Source organism: Aulonocara sp. 'chitande type north' Nkhata Bay, linkage group LG7, assembly GCF_057382095.1.
Source record: "Aulonocara sp. 'chitande type north' Nkhata Bay isolate Kocher_YH1m ecotype deep benthic linkage group LG7, A_spYH_male_GT1.1, whole genome shotgun sequence".
In the NCBI taxonomy this organism is placed as follows: Eukaryota; Metazoa; Chordata; class Actinopteri; order Cichliformes; family Cichlidae; genus Aulonocara; species Aulonocara sp. 'chitande type north' Nkhata Bay.
This window is the reverse complement of record NC_141350.1, coordinates 47,461,614-47,481,415: the sequence shown is the minus strand read 5'-3', so window position 1 is coordinate 47,481,415 and position 19,802 is coordinate 47,461,614. Positions and strand designations below refer to the sequence as shown.

The 19,802-nt window shown below is 38.9% G+C and overlaps 1 protein-coding gene across 1 annotated transcript in view; it reads left to right on the top strand.

The window, feature by feature from the left end:
- The window catches only part of astn2 (astrotactin 2), a 290,807-nt gene that overhangs the window by 37,515 nt on the left and 233,490 nt on the right, over nucleotides 1–19,802 (top strand). The window contains exon 2 of the mRNA XM_086300869.1: nucleotides 14,766–14,953. Coding sequence (XP_086156995.1) covers nucleotides 14,766–14,953 — 188 coding nt within the window. The remainder of the gene's footprint in view (nucleotides 1–14,765; nucleotides 14,954–19,802) is intronic.

Genomic DNA, 19,802 nt, shown 5'->3' with positions numbered 1-19,802 from the left:
TATCTCATACACACTAACACACCTCTCTGCCCTCACATCATATGCCAAACACACACTCTAATTTGGTGATCTGTTTACATTGCAAATGTTGTCTTGCTTGAAATGTCAGTTCCACTGTAGCCCTGCTGTGCTGCCTGCTGTTTAAACCCCTTCAAGACCCCAACACCACCTGTAGGCTCCAATAGGATGTCTACTCATCACTCTATTTTTCTGTGTATTACAACTCAGGAAAAAAGAAAAATGTTTTCCGCTACTGTTATAAGTCACTCATTTCAAAGTGAAGTGTGTAAATGAAATAGTATAGTGATCATGCTAGTAATGGGGAGCCTGTGCCACATACAACAGATTAATCTACTAATGAAGTGTCAGGTTCATCTTGTCAAGCTAAAGTTAGTCACTTGAGGATGATGTCTAATATCTTTTTTTTTTTTTTTTTTTAAGATGGCAGCGCGCACGGGTGCAGCGGCTCTTAGCTCTCCAGTTTGGTGCTCGTTTTTACTTTTAATGTGGATATTTTTGAATGTTTGCAACGCCGCCATCTCTTACAGTCGCCAGAACCTAATTGACCTAGGTTTTAAATATAGTTTGTCTGTTTCTGGCGACTATCAGCGAACACACAACATCCTGGTGGAGATAGCGAGACCGCCAGGGTCACCAGGAAATCAGGAAAGCTAAGGCTGCCTATAGGAGGAGGATTGAAGATCACTTTGCTGACAACGACCCCAGAAAAATGTGGCAGGGGATCAATCACATTACCAACTACAGAAGCAATAACCAGGCAACATCTAGGACTGATGCCTCACTGGCTGAGGATCTAAACCGTTTCTTCGCCCGCTTTGAGACGACCAGGCCCTCAGCTGCCACACCACTTCCACCCGCCCCCAGCACTGGCACACTAACACTCAGGGAGCATCAAGTGAGGTGTGTTCTAAGGTCAGTGAATCCTAGGAAGGCGGCAGGTCCTGATGGAATACATGGAAAGGTTCTCAGAGCATGTGCTAATGAACTGACCGGAGTCTTCACTAAAATCTTCAACCTTTCCTTGTCATCAAACACCGTCCCGCCTTGCCTCAAAACCTCCACCATCATCCCCATCGCCAAGAAGACAGCTGTGGCCAGCCCAAATGACTACAGGCCTGTTGCACTTACGCCTGTAGTGATGAAGTGCTTTGAGAGACTGGTCTGTCAGCACATCAGGGCCGGTCTGCCTCCCACTCTGGACCCCCACCAATTTGCCTACAGGACAAATCGTTCCACCGAGGACGCTATCACCATAGCGCTCCACACTGCGCTGAGTCACCTGGAGCACCGAGGAAGCTATGTGAGAATGCTCTTTCTGGACTTCAGCTCAGCATTCAATCATATCATCCCGGAGATCCTGGTCCAGAAACTGTCTCACCTGGGACTCTCCACCCCCATCTGCCTCTGGATCAAGGACTTCCTGACAAATAGACCACAGTCTGTCAGACTCGACCCCACCGGTCCAGCACCATCACACTCAGCACCGGGTCTCCACAAGGATGTGTTTTGAGTCCCCTCCTGTTTACGCTCTACACATCGACTGCTCCCCTACCCATCTCTCAAACACCATCATAAAGTTCGCGGATGACACCACAGTGGTTGGACTCATCTCAAGGGGGGATGAGTCGGACTACAGAGATGAGGTCAACAGACTGACTGAGTGATGTTCAGTTAACAACCTACAACTGAACACCACGAAAACTAAAGAACTTATCTTGGACTTCAGGAAGGGCAGAGCAGACCCGGCCCCACTTTACATTCACGGGAGCTGTGTGGAGAGGGTACACTCCATGAGGTTTCTGGGCGTGCAGATCTCTGATGACCTCTCCTGGACTGCAAATACTATGGCGGTGGTTAAAAAGGCCCAGCAGCGTCTCCACTTTCTGAGAGTGCTCAGGAGGAACAACCTGGAGGAGAGGCTGCTGGTGACATTTTACAGAGCCACCATAGAGAGCATCCTAACGTACGGCATAACAACATGGTATGCAGGGTGCTCAGCTGCGGACAGGAAAGTACTGCAGAGGGTCATCAACACAGCCCAGAAGATCACTGGCTGCTCTCTGCCCAGCCTGGAGGTCACTGCAAACTCTCGGTACCTCAGCAGAGCTGGCAATATCATCAAGGACCACTCTCACCCCAGCAACCAACTGTTTGAACTATTACCGTCAGGCCGACGGTACAGGTCACATAAAACCAGGACAAACAGATTCAGGGATAGCTTCTTTCCCAGAGCTACAGTACCACCGTAGTAAATAAGCACAAAAACAATTGAACCTATTCCATACCATCACTGTCATTATATTATGCTGCTATCCTGTATATATTGTACAAACTATTGTTTTTTGTACTTTTTATATTTTACAATTATATTTATTATTGAAACCTGCACCAAGGGAGTGGCACTCCAATTTCGTTGTACTCTGCACAATGACAATAAAGGCTATTCTATTCTATTCTATCTATAAGAAGATGAGAATACATATACAATCATATTCAGAGTCTGGTATATACTTGGTTATTTAGCCTTTTCTTTTCCTACATAATGAGATGAGATTTCAAGTTGAACTTCCCCTATAAATCATCCCTGACCTTTTTTGGGTGCATTGAAGAAATCCCATTACATTTTTACAAGGTTACTCTTGGCAAAACAGCATTTCTTCTGGCTTTTATACCAGCACTTAAGCATGTCCCTCACGGTAAAAAGACAGAAAAAAATCACCAAATAAGATCATTTTTATTAAGATGTTTTACCTTTTAAAATCAGACTATTACATAGCCCATTAAAGCACAAAGTAAGTGCTCTGAGTAGTTAGATGAGCCAATGAATGCAAAGGGCTGCATAGTATTACCCATATTTTAGGAGTTGTGGGTTTCTGTGTGGTTTTCGTGCTACAAAACTCCCGAGTTCAGCTCTTTGAAGGAGACTTTGCAATTATTAATTTATTCATTTAATTTGGAGTGGTGTTCCTCAGCATTGCACGTTTGACAGAGCACTGACCTTTGGGCCTACATTCAAAGCTAATGGTAACATTACTGTTACTGTACATGTTTGCACGCTGCAAACATGCTATCACTAAGAATTTTCTATGTTGTGTGGACATTTGCCTTACTATGAAAGTCTTGAGTTGTCAAACTAACAGCTAGGCCAGTGCCATGCAAATGTGGCACATGATGACATGGAATGTAAAAAACAAGTCTGCAATGCAAAAATGGCATTTCACACTGGCCATCAGCAGTTTTTTGTTGTGAGAAGGTAGTGCTTCCTTTGGAAGCACTTACACAAGTCATGATGGCAGAATGCAAAGATCTTTCTTAGTCTTTGGAGATTTTTATGGGGGATCAAGAGACGTTTCCCTGCCCAAGCCTTATGAAATATATGGCCTGACCCTCGGTCTTCTCCTAGTTGCTTCAAAACCCTCCAAAGTGAGATGATTTGAGGCAACAGATGCCCAAATCACCTATGGTTAGTTACAAGGATGCAGACACAACTCCCACTTTATTATACAAGGACATTATGGCCCATGGCAATGGACCTGGAACCACTTATCTTGCAGACTCCCTTGATACCTTGAGAAGTTTTACAAAGATAATTTAATAATTTGGTCCGCTGTTCCACAGCCAGGAAAGACTTTGTCAAACCTTGGATTCAGTAGGAGCAATGCAATCAGCTGGAGCCTCCTTCCCCACACCCTGAAATGAATACATTTTCCAGGGGAGACTGAGCAGCGTAATACTCCTGAAACTGGAGCACACCCTCATGTCCCTCTTTTGAAAATGGGAACTATCACCCCACTCTGCTGCTCCACAGGCACTCTCCCAGACCTCCATGCTACATTAATTCTACCTGAAAGAGGAAGTGAAATAACAGTTGCACTTTTTATTTTATTTTATATTTGTCATATTATTTTCTGTTTAGAGCAATAACTTAGTCAGTATAATCAAAGATATACACTTTATCAGTGTATTGTTGATTTACTTTAATAATTCCAATTTAATGAGACCCATATGGAAAAGAAATAGTAAAAACTTATATGTGATTACTCATGAAAGTGGCCACTTTCATGAGTAAATCATATAAGGCTTACATGATTTACTCATGAAAGTGGCCACTTTCTCATTACTTTCATACATTGTTTTAGTAAGTATCCAAAACATACAAGTTTCATTATATAATTTTTCAAGGCATCTTATATCTGTTTTCACTCTTATATGCTTTTCATACAAGTTTCACACAAGACAGATACAAACTTTATAAGATTTATATATATCTTTTCCATATGGGGAGACTGCGTGGATGAGCTTACTTTTACTTGTATGATATCTTAATCTGTGGGATAAATATGATTTGATTGCAAACTGTGAAATCTTTGTTACATTCTGTTCCTTTCCCCCCCACACAACTTCACTTTCTAAACATTCAGTGCCATCAGTAAATATTTAGCTATTTCAATTGTGACCAGTTTCTTAGTATACAAGTATACCTTTGAATACTAAGGAAAGATAAGTAATTGAAAAAAATAAATAAATAAACAGAAATTGCTAACGTGCAACAAGAAAACTGCAGTGGTTTTATCCTTCACATTACATATTAGGAGGATTTAAGCTTTCTTAAACAGTATGTGTTAAGATTATTTTTTTTTCCTTTATTTAGCTTTAATTGGAAACAGACTTCACTGTGAGTGACCTACTGAACTTGACCAAGGTCTCAATTGAAGAGACCAAAACAAAGGATTAGTAAATTCTGATGTGTGTATTATTATATTGAAGCCTCCCACATTGGCACTGGCAGACAACTCCCATCAGTGGACAAGCTTTACATATAGTAGGAGTGAATGGGAGAGATGTGAAATCAGAATAGGTCCTGTTAATGGGATTGTAGTGTTTTAGAAGAAGCCTATGCACTCAGCAGATAAGGGGACTGTTTATCCTGTTAATGTGTCACTTTAAGTACATTACGAATAGGAGGGCTCCTGCTCATTTTTTGGCACTCTGCCTTGCAAATCCCAAAAAGCACAATGAGCAAAGTGTTTATAGAGCCACACATTACTCTTGAAGTACTTTTTAGTGGGATGGTAATGTTCTGAAGAAAAGTCCATTTCTATTTACACCTAAATACCCAATAAACATGTCATTTAAAGAAATTAAAATAATATATTGACTTATATTTAAAATGAAGATGATCATGACTTGAGCTCTAGTGAAGTCATGAAGCCATGAGCAGATAGATAGATAGATAGATAGATAGATAGATAGATACATACACAGTACTTGGAGGCATGTACATGGAATTGCACACCCACAGGCATGATATGATAGTTACACAAACAATATAGTGTATTCAATGCTAATGAGAGATAATCCAGGCTTCAGCTGAGCCACACAGTGCGGTCAGTGACAAACAGCTATGTGTTTATTGAATTTAACTCTTAACAAAAAGGTTCTTAGAGATCTGTTAGTTCAACAGTAAAAGAAATCTTGTTTTATAGTGCCTTTCTTGCTTTGCATTTGTCTTTGGATAGTGTTAAACAATATCTATAGTTGGTTAAATATAAAAAAAATTAAAAAATAATACAAAATCTTTAAAAAAAAAATTTTTTTCATGGTATTTAACTTGTTTTTTGTTTTGTTTTGGGGTTTTGTGCATTTTTGTCACACTTAAATGGTTCAGATCATCAAATGAATTTTAGTGTAAGACAAATATAACCCAATTAAATACAAAATAACTTGTTTAAATGGTGACTTAATTTGTTATGTCACCACTTACCTGGCCCTGTGGGACAAAATAGTTACCCCATCTTTTTAAATTGTGAATTAACTTGGGTTAACATAGTTTTCTTTTAAATCTGAGTTCAGTTTCGTCAGCCACACCAAGAACTGATTACTGCTAGATCAGCTGAATAAAGAAGTTAAATAGAACCTGGCCAATGTTCAAAGGTCTGAAGGCTGCAGAACACTGTGAGCAGTGGTGAACCTTCCCCAGAGCTCCAAGACTGCATCACATAGATGACAAAACCTTCAACACCATGCGAACTAAAAGAAAGATTGTATGTGTATCATCATTAGGATGTGGATTTGTGTTGGTGTGTGCAGTGTTGGGGTAATTCGTTATGCTACTCTTTACATTAATTTCTTGTTACTCCAATAAATGATCTGAAAACACTGTCACATACTCTAATTACCAGTTAACCATATAAACCTTAGGCTACAGTCCCAGACAACAACACAAATCTCTATGCTAATATGGACACACATATGATCTTTCTTTTAGTTTTTAGCCTAAGTATGAACACAAACCTGACAACACAATGCAAAGAGTCTTCAAAGCCATTGCTACAGCAGTTCTATGGCAGAAATATGAACAGGTAGAAATGGAGGCTTCAAGGCTGACTTATCATCAGTTTTTTACCTGATACTAATCTGGCTGCTTGGCATTCACAGCTTTATCATCTCTCTGGGTTCTTGGCTATTCAGTTCAATTCAATTTTAATTATACAGCACCAAATGACAACAACAGCCGCTTCAATGCGCTTTATATTGTAAGGTAGACCCTACAATAATACATACAGAGAAAAACCCAGCAGTCATATGAGCCCCTATGAGCAAGCACTTTGGCGACAGTGGGAAGGAAAAACTCCCTTTTAACAGGACTAAACCTCCGGCAGAACCAGGCTCAGGGAGGGCCGGCCATCTACCGTGACGAATGGGGGTGAGAGAAGGAAGACAGGATAAAAAACATACTTTGGAAGAGAGCCAGAGATGAACTTTTCTTTAGCATTCTGTCTGTGCAGATGCTTGCAAAGAGCAGAAGTTGTGTTAGCAGTATATTGCAATTGTTTCCTGGATACAGTTTCCACTTTATCATTGCGCTGTTGTCCTTTTGTGCAATAAAACTAAAAGTTATGTCCATAGTTCTGTTCTTGAAAAAGCTGTATTGCTTCACCGCTTCACCATTATCCTCCTGCACACACACAAACTAAAATCAGGTGACTGCAGCAGGACGTGCGTAGGGAGAAAAGTGATTGTCTGTTTGACACTTTCTTTCGGTCCGGTGTGCAGGTAACTGAAGAACCTTTGTAGTGCAAGTGATTGCATAATTGTAACTGCACTGTAAATATTGAAATTAGTACAGTAACATGTTACATTACTGCATTGCGGAAAAATGAAATGTGATTACAGTAATGCATTATTTTGTAACACTTTACACCTAACACTGGGTGCATGAGACTGTAGTCTCAGGTTTATATTTTTAACTGGTAATTATGTGACAATGAATTTCAGGTCAATAATACTTTTTCACAGCACTGTACAAATGAGGACAGAATTATTAACCCCCATGTGTCCTGAGCAATTCCAGTTCGTTCTTATTTCAGCAAATCTCTGAAAGTCCTCCAGATTTTCCTCCTCCTGGATCTTCTGGCATGGACCTCGGTCTTCAGTTCACTCCACAGATGTTCAGTAGAATTAAAGCCAGTCAGTAACAGTCACTTCAGTCACTTCAGTCTTGAGGTGACTGTTCTTCACTGTTCTTTATGCTGCTAACTGTTTGAGGGTTTCTTTCAAAAAATTGATATATCTTTCTTTTTTCGTGATTTCTTCCACTCTGATGAAATTCACAGTTCGAGATACCACTGAAACATCTACACAGGATAATTCTCCCACCACTGAGTTTCCCGGTGGGTAAGGTACAACTCACTATGTGGCCAACTAGTTTTGTCTCATCTGACCAAAGGACACATTTCCAGTATGTGTAATCTTTCTCAAGGTTGTCCATCAGTTTGATTTGAAGGAGTATCTTCTGCTTTTCTTGGTCTCCAATCTTGCAGTCCATTCATGTGCAGGGTTCTAGTATTGTTTTTCTTTAACAATTCCCAGCTTGGCTAAGTCCTTCACTGTCTTGACAATTGTCCTGGGGTATTCAGACACACCTCTCACCACTTTTCTTTCCAGAGCCTTTGAAATCTTGTGCTTCCTACTTCTGCCTGGCTTGTTCTGTGCTGTGTGGCTCTTTTTTAATTTTTTTGTGATACTTCTTACTCCAGTTCTTGACAGAGTGACAAAGTGTGTAAATTGTAAGATAACAATGAGTTCTAACTTGATTTTACAAGTACTGAGCATTACAAAGTTAAAGCACACCTGCTATGTTGAAAACCCCTTTTATGTGAACTTAACTTTACTTTCACTTAACTTCTATGATTTTTGCTGTGGGGGGAAAATGTATGAACGATCTGTTCAATTTAAGTCACTCACTACAATTCAGTCCTATTTTTAACCAAACCTTGGTTACCTGTTTTCAAATCACAAGTCAGCTTCTCTTTTAAGCTGGAAGCCTGACTGGTGATGGCTCAAAAATTGCAATTGGTTTTCTGAAAGAGGTGGTCAGTTCACAGTCCACCAGCTGCTGCTGTGATCGAACGCAGTGGGAGGTAGCATGGGTTTATACATCAGCTATAAAGCTTTAGTGGTACTACACTGTTAGGAGTTCTCGTTAGCACAAGATTTTTCAGAGGCACTTTTAAAGAAATACAGAGACAAAATTGTTGTTATTGTTTTAAGTTCTGTAATAGTTTTCCTACAGCACAGATTAACTGTAATTGGTGTTTTCCTTGCTATATTCTGTGTGCAGCGCAGTAATGATATGCATTTAGAATGTACTCTAATAGTCACTAAACAAACTCACCAAGTTATGATTAATTTAGAGATGGTTTCACATAATAGAGCCATTAAGAGAGTACCATTACATTAAGCACATTTAATCATCACAGAAGTCTCTTCAAACCCTTTTTAAAAACTTCCCGGGATAATAGGTAATAATGTAGAAACTGGTGATATTATTAGTAGATATGTTTGTCTTTTAACATTTCATTTTGTGAAATGCCATTGAAGAGTATAAAGTGGCCTCTGCAGTGGCGAGCATGTGGGGAAGTGAGGTGAAAACCAGGTCATCCAGAGGAACAGGTGTCGAGTCAACAGAATTGGATCCCACAGTGCAGATTGAGCGAGGAAGTACAGCAACAGTCTGATGTGCTGAATGTAGAACTGTACTTACAGCTTTTTCTGTACTTGCTTTCTCATTTACTTGTTTTCACTTATTTCACAATTTAAATGATCGATAGAAAGTCCAGAACTTAACGATGTAAAAATCATCGTTAACGCACTAACGTATTACTTTGTTATACCTAGTGTGATCACCATAAGTGTGTGGAAGCTCTGTGTAATCAACACTGACATTTTCTGAAAAAAAAACCCTTATGCTTTTTTAATTGTGCTCATTTCAATTGATCTTTATGTGAATTCCAGCTATTCCATTAGTGCTCATAATGAGACATTAGGGTGGCGTGGGTATTAAACTGGAAGGAGAACCCTGCTACTGTAGCCCATCCTAGATTTGCCTAGATAGTCCTCCGCACTCAGGGTTATTATACATGGTAATTGGTATTTTACAAGGTTATCACATCAGCAGCAGCTAGTGAAAGACACAATTTTAAAGCCTGGTTGTTCTGAACATTTTCTATTGACAGTCGACAGTTGTGTGAAGCTGAAATGAAAACATACCAAATGTGCCAGTGTCACAGCTGACAGGAATGTTTTGTGGCAGAATTTGAATGTCTAGAAGGTATGGCAATATACTTGAATACCTCTGATGAGTGTCAGACTGTTAAATATTTCTCCCCTTTTTCTGTTTCCCACTCTGTTTGCCTCTCCGTTACACACACTCTCACCTCTCCTTTTCTGTCCTCGCTTTCATTTTCTGCAGAGAAATTTGAAGCCAGTGATTCCATCCTTTTCTCATGTGAATTATTTAATTTTCATCTGCCTATTGTGTTGTCATCCATACTATAGGCAGCCTAAGCAGTGAGATGTGGGGTGCAATCAGCCATAGAGTGACACTTTATGCCACGTATGTAATGACAGGCAGCAAAGTGCCTTTAGGGTGCCAGCTTTCATCAAAGTAAATGTTGATGACATGTAGTTGTTGCAGAGCTGACAAACTGTCAAGGAGCTGTCAGGTTTGCACAATCACTGACACTGCACAGCTATGATCACCTTTATAATGATGAATGCTAACCTTTTGGGAACATGTAGTTGTTTTGTAGGCAAGCAGAAAAATGTGTGAATGTATGGGCATGCATATGTTAATCAGCGCCTTTGTAATTAGATACAAGATCTATTTTAAACTCACGTCTGTCAGACTTCTTCAGGTAGGGACTCATACAACCTAGTTGTTCTTCTATTAGTACTTGTGATATTGAAGAAGGAGTCATACTGTAAGGTGTAAGCAGTGTGGCTGTCTGAATTTAAAGGACACTGCATCTTCAATTTAAAGCAAAATTTCTGATAGCAAAGTCAGTATCTCCAAAATTGCTGCTCTTCCCTGAGCTGGAAATAAAAGCACTGAAAACTGATTTAAAGATGTATTTAGGTAATACGTTTTGGAGATGGTCCATTGACACTGAATTAGATTTTGACTCTGTGGGCTCATAGATTTTTAGAGATATTGTATTTAAATGAGTTCAAGCTTTGAATGAGAAAAATATGCCCAAACCACCACTATGTTAAAATCTTTCTTGTGCGTGTGTCATTCATGGTCAGCAAGCAGTTCCTAGATTTTGCTGCTGATGTCTGGAAGACATCATTGCAGATCTTTGCACTGCTGTTCAGCATACTCTGCCAGCGTACACGGTGAAATGTTTCAATGTGTATTTCATTTTTGGATAATAGTAAAGGAGATTTGTACAACAAATATGGTTGCCAGATTAAATTGGTTTCACCCATTTTAGGTCTTTTCACAATTTATCCATTTTTATTTTTTATTTCTTTCATTTAGCCAATTCGGGAACATGGAGGGGTTGGAGCTTACACCACTGACTACTGCTCTCTGTGGTAAATAATTGGAACTAACCTTCATCCACTGTTTTGGCAATTTCTGAGCCATCTACATGTGTTTTCCTCCAATAACCACTAGAGACATAAATGAGCCCACTGCAAATTTTGCAAAAAAAGACAGTTACAGGTTTAAAAATGACAGAGGAGTTTGAGTGCATTCTAACTATGCCATTTCCAGCTGCTAGCAACAAATATTTCTGGCCCAACTTCACCTACTTCCAAGGTGCATGGAGAAGACAAAGATCTGATGACGTGATGACTCCAGCGTCACTTCAAGTAATAGGGAACAACTTTATTAAGTGACCAACGCATTTTGGCTTTTGGGCTTCAATGAGGTCATTGCAAAATGTCGAACAGTTTGTGTTTAAATAAAAAACAGAAAGAGAAAAAATTCCAGGTGGACCAATCACACCTTCACAAATAAACGAGCTGACCAACTGACATTTAACAAGGTGTTTTCGCTAATTGGCAAATTGGTTAAGCCACACCCCAAATAGGTTCTGTACTGAACCACTACAGATTAAAAGGGGAGGGAAAAAAACCAAAACAAAAAAATCCCTGCATGTCTTAACGTAACATTTCAAGTGTATTTCCATGTTTAAGTTGCTGAGTTGTCAGTATTTTACTGTAACAGAAAAGCAGTGTATTGTGTGTCTCAACCCTCCGTCGCCAACCCCAAACCAAAACCCAGACAGATTCTTACTAGTTACAAATTATTGTATCTTTTCTTTGTTAATATTATCATCATTATTATTATTATTATTATTATTATTATTATTATTACTATTTTGAGTATTTTGTGTAGGAAGAATGAAGAGCTATCGTGTTGTCATCCAGGCCTTACTGTTCTTACTCTGTGTTGGTGGAAAACCTCAGTGTCATCAAAAGTATAACTCTGAGAGACTATCCTAAGTGGAAATCACTCTTGCTCAAGGCAAAATTTAAAAGAATGTGGAAACTACAGTAAGTCCAAAATTGAACTCAGCACTTCTAGTCTAGGCTTGCAAATTGAGGAGGAAAAGATGAAAGATCCTTGAGGAGAAGCAGATTAAATTAGGCAAAGAGAGACACACAGTAAGACGCACAGTGAGCACTTATGATCACCAGGTTTTGTAATAAGAGTTCTGCTGACAATGAGTGCTGAATAGATTTCATTTATACATTAAGTACCTGCAGAGAGGATTTAGAAAAGAATAAGAAGACTTTATCAAGGATTTTAAGCTAAGCTTTCAGTAGTTCTCCTCCAACTGTTAGGCAAACTTCTGAAAAGTTAAGAGGCCAAATCAGTATTTTCACTTTTGTTGCATAGTGTTTCATGGCCAGTTTTATCCATGCAGAATCAGACATATGTGAATAACAGAATTTCTATAATGTATTTTATCTCCTACTGAAACTTTATGAACAGATAGCCAATAAAAAAGTCACAAGCATTTTAAAAGAGGTTTTCACACTCTAAGGGTCCAGTAATCAAGATGTGCCATAATTACTTTGTGATTCATGGAGACATTTCTTTCCTAGTCTATGAAATCGGCAATACTGGAATTTCTTTGGGCTGTCCTTGGACACAGTTTGGCAGTATTGCTTACGTGTACACACTTAACCAGTGTGTACATGTGCACGCACTCATGCACGTGTACACATTAATAATGTGCCTCCTAATGAATTACAAGTAGACCTTGAGGCCATACACCTATGTCCCACTAACGTCTGGCTTCATGCCCAATGACAAGCCTCATAAAACAAAAGACAAGGACACACACACACACACACACACACACACACACACACACACACACACACACACACACACACCATTCTTTTGTCTTAAAATAGTCTTTCCTCATCTGCATAATGATCATACAGAGATACACAACAACCTCACAGCATCTACTGTTTTAGAAACTTCCCATCTATTCTGCATGTGACTGTAAACTGTGTCTTTTACTTTTCCACACAGGAACACTTTTAATCTGTATCAAACTCATTGTCACTGTTGTGTAAAATCAGAGTCATTTAAAACTACCTGAAACAAACAAAATGTGTAAGAAAGGTAATATTGACTGGAGCTTGGCAGGAGACGGTAGCATCACAGGAGGTATGTTACTGGTGGCCCAGCAGACAAAACTTTACCATCTCTCGGTGTGAGAGGTCAAGCACTCTCCCTTCATCCTGCAGATGAAACATTAAGAGATGAATAGCCAGCAGTTGTAGGATTTAAGAATGTCACACCCTACAAAATTTTATCATAAGCTGTAGTCAGCAAAATTATACAGCATTTCCCAGGTCTTTTGCAAGAGTGTGGACGTTTCAAGTGCACTTTCACAGAGAAGAGTTGCATTTAAGATGTGCATTATAACTTAAAGCAGTTTTTTATTGGATTTATGTATAAACTGTCAAATAATTCATCATCATCATAACCAAAAATAATATTATTTGTGCTTGTGAAATGTAATGATTGCCTCTGTGCAGTCCACCTCCCCCTTCCCCCCGACAGTTAGTAAAAAGGATAAAATAGGGAAAATAGTTATTAATTGTGGTCTACACGACTATATTTTTAAGTAACTATAACTGTGCATATAACAACATGATTTCTACCATGATGAACTGTGTCATTTTCTTATGCAGTGTCTGTTCTGCGCATTCTCCCCCTGCACCTAAAGGCCTGTCTCAGTGCTGAGCACAGCTCATGTAACCCTCCCCTGCTGCCCGTGTCCTCTGACCCAGAGTCAGCAGGTTAATAACCAGCTGTATCCAAAGCCATTTGTCATTTGCTACCTGCCACCGATAGAAGATGTCAGTAGATGTCTGTGCCCTTGTCACCCAGCCACATGACAAATACTGTATCAAGCTTTGTAATCGGAGGCTCCCTTAGGCTTCTCAGTACTGCTCTACTGAGCAGCCACTCCCACTTGATAGCATTAGATTCTTGTGCCATGATCCATATCAAGATAAACCAGTGATCTCCCTGCTCTTTTTCATCTCCTTTTTCCATTGCTCCGTAAAACTCAACTGAGTGTGTCATTTTTTTCTGTTCGTACATTTCCTGCACACTTTTCCTTATAAACTTTTCCAGCTTTCCTTTCATTCTTTCCTTTGTTAGATAGTTCAAGTAAGTACTAGCCTGAAGCTGGTGGTTTATATAATGTAGGATGATTAACGCAGATAAGAAGAAGGGCAGTGACAGCGTTTCTGTGACTGTTCCTGATATATATGTTTAAAATTGAGCTTAATGAACCCATTATCTGCCCATTGAAAGTTTTGGCAGACTTTTGAGTCTGTTGTTTTTGGGTGACAGGAAAATAAAAAGAAAATGGGCAAAAATAGTGTAAACAAATGGACATGAGCATGGATAATCCTTTTCCATCTGTGACTAATTTTATCTGTAATTGAAGCGATGTATTGGTTGTAATGGCTGAAATATTTGTGATGACTTCCACTTAGTCTTTTTGAATTTCTACAAATCTCTAACTAATACCATGGCTTAATAAGTTGTCATAATAAGGATTGCAAAGCAGCTAAGCAGAGAAATGGCTTGACAGCAACTCTCACCAAATCAGCTGCGCAGCTGTAACAGAACCTAAGAAATCTATAATCTTCAGAAGTTAGATTTCTAGTTGGAAGTGACTGTTTGTGCGTGCAGAGACAAGGCCATGCACAAAATATATGCACACATAATCCCGTATGATGTTACCGTTATTTGTTAGTTTCTTCAGATCAACTGAATGGATGTGTTTTCCTTACAGAGTAACATTAGCAAAACGTGTCCTGTACACACAGACAGTCCATGTGCATTGTCTTATTCATAAAAAACAAAAAATAGGCAAAAAACATTTTTTTCTCTCTCTCTTTGTTCTTTTCAGAGATGTCTGGTACTGGGGAAGAAATTTCTCAGGTACATTGGAAGCAGCAGTGGTTGGAAAATGGGACACTGTACTTCCATGTGTCCATGACTGAGTCTGAGCTTTTAGCTCAGACCACACAACCTACTGCCCGGGAACCGGCCCACGTGCTGCATGAACACATGCATCTGCTACACATCTCAGTTATGGTAAGTTCTAAGCACTAAAAGTGAAATATCTGTGGTTGTAGCTTTGAATGCATGTCCAGCATGGCAAGTGTCTGTATGCAGAAATAGAAATATTTTGTGGTCCTCCAAAGTTTTGTCCAGCTTTTGAATTGTTGACTGTTTGTGGTGTGCAGACCTTTATTTTTTTTCTTTTGTTGTTATTTATTTGTTTCATTCTTTTAATATTGTGCTTTTATTACTGTGACATAACAAAAGGTCATTTAAATAAAATGTCAATTTTGAAATCACATGGTGCGCTCTAAGGCCTACACACAGATAGGTGTTCATATTTTAAAAAGGTTTTTACAAAATCTTTCCATTTTGTAGAGGCTGCATTGCATTTCATTCTTTGTCAGACCAAAGTATGAGCAAAAATTTAATCCACAAAACCGGTGTATCTTATACTGCTGTAGCTGATAATACACTAATTTACTAACCAACCTACTACTAGTCATGCAGTGTCTCCTCCTCTTTATTATTGAAGATCATTCAGTTCAATAAAGAATAATCAGCACTGATCAGGGACAGATACAGGGAGTGCATAATTATTAGGCAAGTTGTATTTTTGAGGAATAATGTTATTATTGAACAACAACCATGTTCTCAATGAACCCAAAAAACTCATTAATATCAAAGCTGAATGTTTCTGGAAGTAGTTTTTAGTTTGTTTTTAGTTTTAGCTATTTTAGGGGGATATCTGTGTGTCCAGGTGACTATTACTGTGCATAATTATTAGGCAACTTAACAAAAAACAAATATATACCCATTTCAATTATTTATTTTTACCAGTGAAACCAATATAACATCTCCACATTCACAAATATACATTTCTGACATTCAAAAACAAAACAAAAACAAATCAGCGACCAATATAGCCACCTTTCTTTGCAAGGACACTCAAAAGCCTGCCATCCATGGATTCTGTCAGTGTTTTGATCTGTTCACCATCAACATTGCGTGCAGCAGCAACCACAGCCTCCCAGACACTGTTCAGAGAGGTGTACTGTTTTCCCTCCTTGTAAATCTCACATTTGATGATGGACCACAGGTTCTCAATGGGGTTCAGATCAGGTGAACAAGGAGGCCATGTCATTAGTTTTTCTTCTTTTATACCCTTTCTTGCCAGCCATGCTGTGGAGTACTTGGACACGTGTGATGGAGCATTGCCCTGCATTAAAATCATGTTTTTCTTGAAGGATGCAGACTTCTTCCTGTACCACTGCTTGAAGAAGGTGTCTTCCAGAAACTGGCAGTAGGACTGGGAGTTGAGCTTGACTCCATCCTCAACCCGAAAAGGCCCCACAAGCTCATCTTTGATGATACCAGCCCAAACCAGTACTCCACCTCCACCTTGCTGGCGTCTGAGTCGGACTGGAGCTCTCTGCCCTTTACCAATCCAGCCACGGGCCCATCCATCTGGCCCATCAAGACTCACTCTCATTTCATCAGTCCATAAAACCTTAGAAAAACCAGTCTTGAGATATTTCTTGGCCCAGTCTTGACGTTTCAGCTTGTGTGTCTTGTTCAGTGGTGGTCGTCTTTCAGCCTTTCTTACCTTGGCCATGTCTCTGAGTATTGCACACCTTGTGCTTTTGGGCACTCCAGTGATGTTGCAGCTCTGAAATATGGCCAAACTGGTGGCAAGTGGCATCTTGGCAGCTGCACGCTTGACTTTTCTCAGTTCATGGGCAGTTATTTGGCGCCTTGGTTTTTCCACACGCTTCTTGCGACCCTGTTGACTATTTTGAATGAAACGCTTGATTGGTCGATGATCACGCTTCAGAAGCTTTGCAATTTTGAGACTGCTGCATCCCTCTGCAAGATATCTCACTATTTTTGACTTTTCTGAGCCTTGTCAAGTCCTTCTTTTGACCCATTTTGCCAAAGGAAAGGACGTTGCCTAATAATTATGCACACCTGATATAGGGTGTTGATGTCATTAGACCACACCCCTTCTCATTACAGAGATGCACATCACCTAATATGCTTAATTGGTAGTAGGCTTTCGAGCCTATACAGCTTGGAGTAAGACAACATGCATGAAGAGGATGATGTGGACAAAATACTCATTTGCCTAATAATTCTGCACTCCCTGTATGCATTTCATTTCTACCAAGCTTTATCTAGATACTTGTAACTAAAGGTTTATACTATATAAATCCATATATATATATTTTTTTTATGTTAGTAGTGTTAGTTTCTACCTACACCAAAATGCACATTACAACCACCTCCACTAATTTTGATTTCTACACCATTCTTTTCTGCTGTACCAAAATATGTTTTTCCTTAAGTTAAGAACAAACTCTTCACCACATTCTGTGCTTTATGCGGGCATTTTAAAAAGTGGGTAAAAAATAAAAAAATAAGGATAATGCAGTTATTATAATAATAAAAAATGTATAAAAAGTTACAGAAGGCAGTACTTTTGAGTGTTTTTATCACTTCCAGCTTACGGCTTCTTACTGCTTATTTATTTTATTTATTTTTTGTCCACTCTAGACTCTGTTCTCTTCACTTTACTAATTCACATTCTCCACACATTTCCCATTTTTCAGGCTTCAGGTCTCATACTTCGCATCTCTTCTGTATTGGCTTTTTTCTGCTTTGCCTCTCCTTGCACACCCCACCACTCTCCCTCCTCTCTCCCCTCTCTGCTCTGTGCGCCACATTCTCGCTGTGTGCACACCTCTGTGTTACTCTCGTGGCTCTCTTCAGCTTCATCTCCTTCTCACTCTCCCTCAGAACACTTTTAGGGACACTTTAACTGAAAGGGTGTGCAGAAGGCTATCAAAACAGCATTACGTCCATTGAACGTAAACTGAAAGTGAACATTACATTTTTCATTGCATAACTGACACCGCAAGCAGTTATCTGTGTAATGACCTTCATTTTGATTTTGCCATTTTTTTGTATATATTTTTGTCAAATTAGAAATCATTTCCATCGTGAAACTAATAATAACTAATAATTGTGGTGTTCATAATGGAATGGCAGAGGAGGATTGTTAGGTACTTCCACAGTTTAAAGGCCCATATAAATTAACTCCCAGTGAGAATATAAATTACCAATCCAACTTTACAACCTTCTTCTGTGCACATTTATATTTAGGTATGTAGGTTTTTGCACACTGGCACGTTTTTATGTACTTTTGCCTCTATCGGCCCCCAATGTTAATTTTAATGCAGGCCAGGCCATTTTAAATCAAACATTCAAAATGTGATTAAAGTTCAGACTTTCAGCTTTATTTCCAAGGATTTGACAAGAGTATTTCATTAACTGTTCATGAACTGGAGACATTTTTATACATTGGCCAGGCCCATTTGATATTCATATTGATCTGATATAATTTTAAATATCAGTATTGTTTTTAATACTTGAAAATCCTTTGCAGTTAATGACTAGCTGAAGTAGAGAACCTCTGGGCATCACCAAATACTGTGTTTCCTCCTTTGAGATGCTTTGCTCGGCCTTTACTGACAGCACTTTTAGAGGGTCTTGCAGGGTCTCCTAGCCTTCAGCTGTAATTGAAAAAACATGTCCTACAAGGTTGCATTCAAGTGACTGATTTGGCTGTTAGAGAATATCCCATTTCTCTGCTATGAAAAGTATTTGCAATGATTTGGCATTAGGCTTAATCTCAGCAGAGTATATCGCCTTATACACTTCAGAATCCATCCTCCTACTTCTATCAGCAGTCATCAATAAACACGAATGACCTGTTCCATTAGCAGCTGTATATGAACATGCTGCCACCATACTGAACAGATGATGTGCTATGCTTCAGATGTGTGCATTTTTCTTTTCCATATTTTCTTTTACCACATTTCAATATTGATTTCATCTCCTCCAATTTAATCTTTAAAAAATAAGGGGCTGTGCACAAAAATTGGTATAATTGGTATAACAGTTAATAAAATGCTTTTTTTGTTTTGTTTTGTTTTTTTACATCCTTCCCACCCATTTTCGATATATAACTGAATCAGAACAGATGAAGCAATATTGAAATGTATTTGCTTTCTTTTATATAGCATTTTTCTTTTCTTTGCTAAATGAACTTCTTTATATTATTTACATGATCAAAATAAAAATTAACAAACAAAAAAAGAAAAAGTGAAAATCTGCACTTCAATAACATGTTGATTGTCTGCTGAAAACTCCACTGCGGTGGCATACAAAGTCATTAAAAATGTAATTCATTTTTAAAAAGTTATTGTCCAATGATTTTTTTAACCTAACTGTTAAGCTGTTTTGTTGTTAAAAAAATTAATATAAAATGTGGTCTATAACTGAGATGGCAATGGCAGTGACAATGATAACTGCCTAATTGATTAAGAACAATCAATGGACTGGCTGAGCATGTTTATATGTCAACAGTTGCTTGGACTTCATTCTATATTTAGCTGGAGGTCATCGCAATCAGTTCTAGTGCTAAGCAGGTAGTGACAGTTATGTTGGGATCCCAATAATTTAAAAAAGTGAATGGAAGCACAGTAAGGCGGTAAGACTAGGACACAACGGCTATATCCCAATTCAGGGTCTGCAGCCTTAAAGTACGCAGCCTTAACGGTCCACAAGGGCCGCGTACTCAAAGACCGCTGAGGCCGGAAGTGCGAAGCTTGTGAAATGGGTCAGTCTAGCCTCCGTCGCGCTGCCCAGGTTGCCTAGCAACCATGAAACTAACAGCTGGAAACGTTTCATACAGCTTTGTTTGATAGAAATGAAGGAGAAAATCTTTTGTTCATTTGTTTGTTTGTTTCTACATAAGCTTTGATCATTCTCTGTAAGATTAAGCTCAGCTATTGAACGGCGTATATTTTAAAGTAAAGGC